Below are 6,592 nucleotides of genomic sequence, written 5' to 3'. Positions count from 1 at the left end.
AACATCATTCCATCAATGTATCCAAGGATTCCTCAGTCCATACTGCAATAGAGTCATTAAAGTCTTCATTTATTATGACAATATTATACTTACCATATATGCCTTGTACAGAAGGATTGCAGAACACACATTCCAATACACTTGACAATGAACAAAAAAAAGGGAAAAGAAAACCAACAAAATGTAAAAAAATGTCAATTTGTTCTAATATAGTACACATGTTTAGGAGCTTTATTTAAATCTGTCTTTTTTTCTTGCTGGCCGGGCTGGACATATGATTGACATGTGTTTCCCATCCTCATTTATCCTCCAGCAGGGAACAGGTCCTGAATGCTGCTGCAGAGAACTGGGCTCATGTGATGCGGTGAGCTTGACTCCCTGAATCATTTCCCTGTCAGCTCACAGAAGATGTTGCATAACATTGGGTGTCAAATCCTGGAAAAGACCGAATCTGGAGCAAAGACAATATGGGACAGCACTAGAGCTTGGGGAGGGTGAACATTGCTTGTTTTTGTAAACAGGCCCCCCTCCTACCACATGAAAGAATAAAACTGGATAAATGGGTTTTAAGGCCATTTAAGGAGAACAATAAAATCAATGGTGAAAAGAAGTGCAATGTAATTTCTATGTAGTATAACCATGCCATTAGCTGCTCTGTGGCCCTGGAGCAGAGGGTCCCGTAATTTGACCATATAATATTTTCTTAGGCAGGGGAAGCATTGGGAGACTAAAGCCAAATAGAATGAATGTGTAATTAGTGTAGGTACCATGTAAGCATACATCGGTGTTATAGCTTTAGAATGGTATATGTTTGAATAGTGAAATTGTTTTTGAGAACTGTGGTGGAAAGAAGTGGACATGTGGTCCAATTAGATCTGTGCTTCTGTGGCTCATTATATACGGTTTTCCTATGCTATGAATTAGTATTTCTGAAATCCGCAATTACAGTAGATAAGCAAACATGTGACCAGCTACAGAAAAATCCAGCAGTCCTAAGATTTAGACTTACCTTCCCCTAGGACATGAGTCTTGTATGAGGCAACACTTGATGAGGCTCCACAATGGATATCATGCACTTTGTTATATCACATGTATGACCGTTTTCCTGGTTAGATTCTCTGGAGGCATTTTTGTTTTCCATGGCAGGTGGACATATTTTAAAATGTCCATAACAGAACACCTCTCAGAGGCATTGAGTGCCAACAAGTCACAGAACATCTGCCTGGCTTCAATGGAGAATTGTTGCCACTTTCCTGGTGCCAAGGTTAGGTCTTTCTTCATTTGCCACCAAGCAAACTCCCGATACATGGGGTCATGACCCCCTGCTTCTTCCCAAGGATATGAGCCGGTCATAACTGTGTACAACAGGACTCCAAACGCCCACACGTCAATGCTCGGGTGCAGCAGCAATTGATCCCCTCCTTTTAAGCTGCACAATTCCGGAGCAGTATATGGGATGGACCAGGCCATACATGGTGCTTGAGTGCCCTGGAGCCTCGTCAGTCCAAAATCTGCTAATTTGACTTCCTTACATTCAATGTCCATGAGAAAAATGTTGTCCAGTTTAATGTCCCGATGGACCATTCCTCTGCTGTGCATAAAGTCTAAGGCACTCGCTACCTGTGGAACAAAACACTTTACAATATCTTCATTTAAACCAACCTGTAGGGAAAAAAGAGAAAATTAGTCACTAGACACAAATATAACACAATGTTACCCAACATATTGAACCCACCTTACCTCGTGTACAGGGAAACAAACATACATTAGCTGAATACACAAGGAGTATGATTAAAGGAAACCTGTCAGCATACAAAATGGTGCCATTAATGGTGCAAGAACCATCTTAACCCATCATACTCCATTTTAAACCTTGCTTCATAACTTGAGTGATACACATACCTAAAACAACAAGCGTATGCCAACTATACATCCTATCAACTCGCTGCCCTGGGAAAGGAATCTTTAAAACTCAGAATGCTTCAAAAGCAACTAAAACTAGAAATCGTGACTTTATAAAGATCAATACATTTTTGATACAAACTTACATTTAGCTTTACTATTGAATGAAGGTTTCCAGCTGGTGCCACCTTCTGGACAAAGACATAGTCGTTGCTGGTTTGGAAAGCGATTTCATGGGTTTCAATGATATTTGGATGGCCGCTGAGACTAAGAGACATTCCGTATTCCACTAGGAAGTTGTCCATTGGAGTTGTCTCTTTACTCATCAGTTTCATAGCCACCAACTCATCTGTTAAAAAGAAAGACATAAAAAGACAATGAGTATCATAAACCCAACATTAGAGAAATGATGAAGCTTGCTAAAGTTAGTTAAAAGTTTCTGTAAATCTAAAAGCTCTGACTTATTAAGATCCATAATCATCACTCAAACACTGGAAGCAAGGGGGGCTTGGAAAACTTAGAAACTTAAAAAATGCTGCTCAAAGGTTTGGAAATGTTCTGCAGCCGAAGCATTCTGTTGATTCTTAGATCTTGGATGTCACACTCATATCTCAGTTTAGAAGTAAAGATCCTTTAGACATCTGAGCTGTAAATAGAACTAAATCTGCAGAGGGAACCCAGAGCATTAACTAGAATATGTAAATATCAGACTTGTATATTATGGCAGACTTGCTCATTATAGTCTCCCCTCCTCTGGTGATGCAATATCTACAGTATGATCCCCCTTGTTGCACCATGCAACCGAAGAACCTTTACCTGCTAGTTACTCTTTCCCTTAGTTTATTTCCACTCATTCAGAAGCACAACTGATTCTGTAAATCATTCTCTTTACATGAATTAGGCTACAAATTTACCTGAACCCCGATGTTTGGCCAAGAGAACCTTTCCATACGATCCTGTCCCGAGCTCTTTGATGGGGTGGAAGTGGTCTGTGACGTCCATCATCGTCAGGTTTTCTGAGGTTTCGGCGATGAGCTCAAGAAGTTTCCTTGCAGTGTTCTTGGTTACTTCTACGATGCTAGAAGCCATTCTGGAATCACAACATCAAAACATACAAATGAGTTTCATTTGGCACTAATCATTAGTAAGCGGCATTAATCATCTCTCTGGATATCACCCAGTTACTGTTATTAATTGTCACCTTCATTAGAGGTGGGGGGAGGGGTAGTATTGTAACTAAAGACAGTTATTTTACATTTTAAAGCTGATATATGCTTACAATTCTTATTAAATACATGTTGGGCTTATGTTGATGAGCTTTTATTCACAGCAAGTGGATATTGTTTTCCTATATAAGTCTATGGTAATGCAAAACCCACTTGAAGCCGATCAAATTCACCTGTCAATATACAGTATTATAAATTATTTTAGAAGGGTCTCAAATGGACATCAAACTGATTCTATGGACACGAACCCTTACTCTGATACATACAAGTTATATGTAAGAAGTCCAATTATTTTATAGATTCCAAAGAGAGAAAGGAGTGATGTAGAATGGCACTGGGCAAAGGACCGAGAGTGCCATCATTCCAAACCTACAAATGTCTACAACAAGGTAACAACCGAGGACTTCCAAGTATGGCAGCCAGGGATATCAATGTATTAGTCACAGCATACAAATGTTTTTGTATTGAACATCATGTGTGAATCTTTTAAACTTTTGCATGATATGACTAACATTTATGAAAATATCTTTTATAGCTGGGTGTTGACTTTCTGTCCTTAGATGCCATCCTAGGAAGTCCCTGGTTTTATTTTGCTGTAATACAGTAAAATTATTTACTAAAGATATGTGACTTCCTGAGACTTCAAGCACAAATCCAACCAAAGAATTTGGACAAAAACCGAAAAGGGTTAGAACATCTTTTAACTTTTTATTGCCATTTCTGACGTCCGATCTTCCCTCACTTCATGTGTGTGGTCAGCAAAACCACTTTAAGAGGGCACAAGTGGGGGAAGAATGAAAACCTTTATTAGGTTTTGTAATTTTTTTTGTCCCATGATATTTTTATTAAAGATTAATAACACTGTTCAACAAATTTTTATTTTTTGCCAGTTTTGGAAACAAAAGGATCCATTTCTTAATGAATTTCACATTCTGAGTTCAAATATAACAATGAAATTTGTCAATTGGCTCTAGTTTTTCTGTAAACGGAAAGTTTTCTACTATAGGCGTAATGACTACATAATGCACAATAATTATATAGATAGATGTCTTTCCACAAATATAAAGCAAGTGATATTGACTACATAACAAAGCCTAAATGGCATAATATATTGCATAGGATTACCAAGACAAATTATAGCCATAAGCCAAGTTGAATCATTTTAATACTTAGGATTCTCACTAGTTTTGTCGGTTTTGCTTCTCTTGGCTTTTCTCTTGTATTCGAGGAAAGGGCTATCTCTTACAACTGTCCAGCAATAGTCAGCAAGCATTGATGGGCTCCATTTACCTTGATATCATCTTTCCATAGCTGCAATGTCTTGATGGAAGCACTCTCTGTGTTCATCACTCACTGCTCCACAGTTTGGTGGGAAAAAATCCAGATGCGAATGTAGAAAATGAATTTTTAGAGACATGTTGCAACCCAGATTTCTGTAAGTCTGGATGAGTTTTTCTACCACTTTCTTGTAGTCTGGTGTTTTATTGTTTCCAAGAAAATTTGATGTCACTGATACAAATGCTGTCCAGGCAGCCTTTTCCTTTCCACGCAACAGAGAAAGAAACTCATCATCATGAATAAGTTTACGAATCTGTGGCCCAACAAAGACTCCTTCATTTATTTTTGCAGCACTAAGTGCTGGAAATTTGCTAATCAGGTACTTGAGACCTGCTTTATTCTTGTCCATTGCCTTAACAAAGTTTTTCATTAATCCCACCTTGATGTGTAATGGAGGTAATAAGATCTTATTGCTGTCTACAAGTGCTGGATAGTTAACATTTTTTTCTCCAGGCTGCAATGACTGGCGTATTGGCCAGTCTCTTTTGGCATAGTGCATTTCTCTCGCACGACTGTCCCACTCACAGAGGAAGCAGCAGTACTTAGTATATCCACCTTGAAGTCCAAGTAGGATAGAAATCACCTTCAGGTCACCACAAATCGACCATTGATGTTCATCATAGTTGATGCACCGTAAAAGCTATTACAAGTTGTAGACTTTCTTAATCATTCCTGTTATCCTCCTTTTTTGTGAGAGAAAAGTTATTTCACCGCAGATATAGCAGAAATTATCTGCTTTATTCACACAAGTTCGAGGCATTACTGAGTAGCCTATATAAGCATAAAACGAAATGTAAAGACGCTGTCGAACTACAATCAGCTACAGATACTGCAGCTTTTATGCAGTGAAGTGATGCAATTAAAGGCTAATATTGCATCATCTCAGTATACATGCAATTTTCTATTGGTCACCAGTATCAATTGCGCAATATGCAGCTGAAGTTGCATCATAATTTTGAATGGCTTACGTCATTAGATGGGTGAATATATCATGGAAACTAGAGCCAATCAACATTTTTTAGGGTCATTTTCGTTTTCAGCACCCCAAAATTATGTAAGATTAGCTAATTTTATGCCCAAAACTTTTTACCTGTTGAACAGTGTAACAGGTACATAAACAAACGATTTGGTGGCTATTTCCAAAGGTGACCAACATCAATTCACAATAGGAAATATTCCAGAGTCAGGTATAACTGGACAATGAAAAACTGCATTCTAGCATTATATAGTGACAGGAAAATACAAGGGGTCCCTCATCATGGACCTATACTGGTCTTGCTATGCATACACCATAGATGAGTGTTTCTCAACCTTTTCTTAGCCAACGTGCCCTTTAAAATTCCACACAATCTGGAGGCACCCCATGCTAAAATGTAAGAACTAAACAAATAGTTTTACGTAACGCAGCAACATCCACACAAGTAGGACCCCCAACATTAGAAGTGGTTTGTATTTCATAGCTATTGCACCTTTGCACATTGCTACCAACATGTACCCCAACATTCTCCCTCACTCAGCTAAAGTGACCCCAGTGCTGATGGAGAGAGGCAAACAAAGGATTCAGGTGACTGATGTCCTCCTTTTCAACCAATTACATCATCCGTTGTTAGGATGTCAGCGGCTGGACCCCACAGAACCCAAGGTTGTAATGCTGCACAATACAAACATTTGGTTTGTGTAACAAAAAGGCAGGACTGATCCACTTACTGTCTTGTTTACAGTTTTTGGGGCAATTCTACCAAGGCATCGCTGAAGAACTCAAGAAGGCACCCCAGGGCACCTGGGCACCCTGGTTGAAAAAGATTGCCATAGAATACTCTAGCCAGACTAGCAAGGCATGAAGATAAACAGAAAAAATAAATAAATAAATATATATATATATACACACACACAGTATATTTAAATATGAAGCGCAAAGTACAACAAATGATCTGAGCATGTCATAGGACAAGATAGTTGGAGCCCTCAGACTCATATCTTTGTCAGGTGTTTATTGCCATGTGTGTCCCAGTATTGGGTCACTAGCGGATCTTCCCAATAAGGACCCAGGTGGTAATAAAAACCTGACAGAAGTTATAACTCATTCATAAATCAAGCAAATAAATGGGATTGGCTGGAGTTGGCCT

The 6,592-nt window shown here is 38.8% G+C and overlaps 1 protein-coding gene across 1 annotated transcript; it reads right to left on the bottom strand.

The window, feature by feature from the left end:
* Nucleotides 1–1,080: 1,080 nt before the first annotated feature.
* Nucleotides 1,081–2,991, bottom strand: LOC149449740 (serine/threonine-protein kinase SBK1-like). Its single transcript, XM_089692816.1, has 3 exons — nucleotides 2,817–2,991; nucleotides 2,049–2,251; nucleotides 1,081–1,662 (listed from the first exon to the last, which is right to left on the bottom strand). The coding sequence occupies exons 1-3, from the start codon at nucleotides 2,989–2,991 to the stop codon at nucleotides 1,081–1,083; spliced, it is 960 nt and encodes a 319-aa protein (XP_089548942.1).
* Between the last annotated feature and the right edge of the window lie 3,601 nt (nucleotides 2,992–6,592).

This window comes from Staurois parvus, unplaced genomic scaffold, assembly GCF_062004578.1.
Source record: "Staurois parvus isolate SC_StPar_1 unplaced genomic scaffold, SC_StPar_1.0 ptg000605l, whole genome shotgun sequence".
Classification (NCBI taxonomy): Eukaryota; Metazoa; Chordata; class Amphibia; order Anura; family Ranidae; genus Staurois; species Staurois parvus.
The sequence above is the reverse complement of the archived record's forward strand: the minus strand, read 5'-3'. Positions and strand labels throughout refer to the sequence as shown.

Coding starts and splice junctions, on each gene's coding strand:
- LOC149449740 (XM_089692816.1), bottom strand. CDS start 2,991: ATGGCTTCTAGCATCGTAGAAGTAACCAAGAACACTGCAAGGAAACTT. Junction 2,252..2,816: donor GGCCAAACATCGGGGTTCAG/GTAAATTTGTAG, acceptor TCTTTTTAACAG/ATGAGTTGGTGGCTATGAAA. Junction 1,663..2,048: donor ATTCAATAGTAAAGCTAAAT/GTAAGTTTGTAT, acceptor TTTTCCCTACAG/GTTGGTTTAAATGAAGATAT.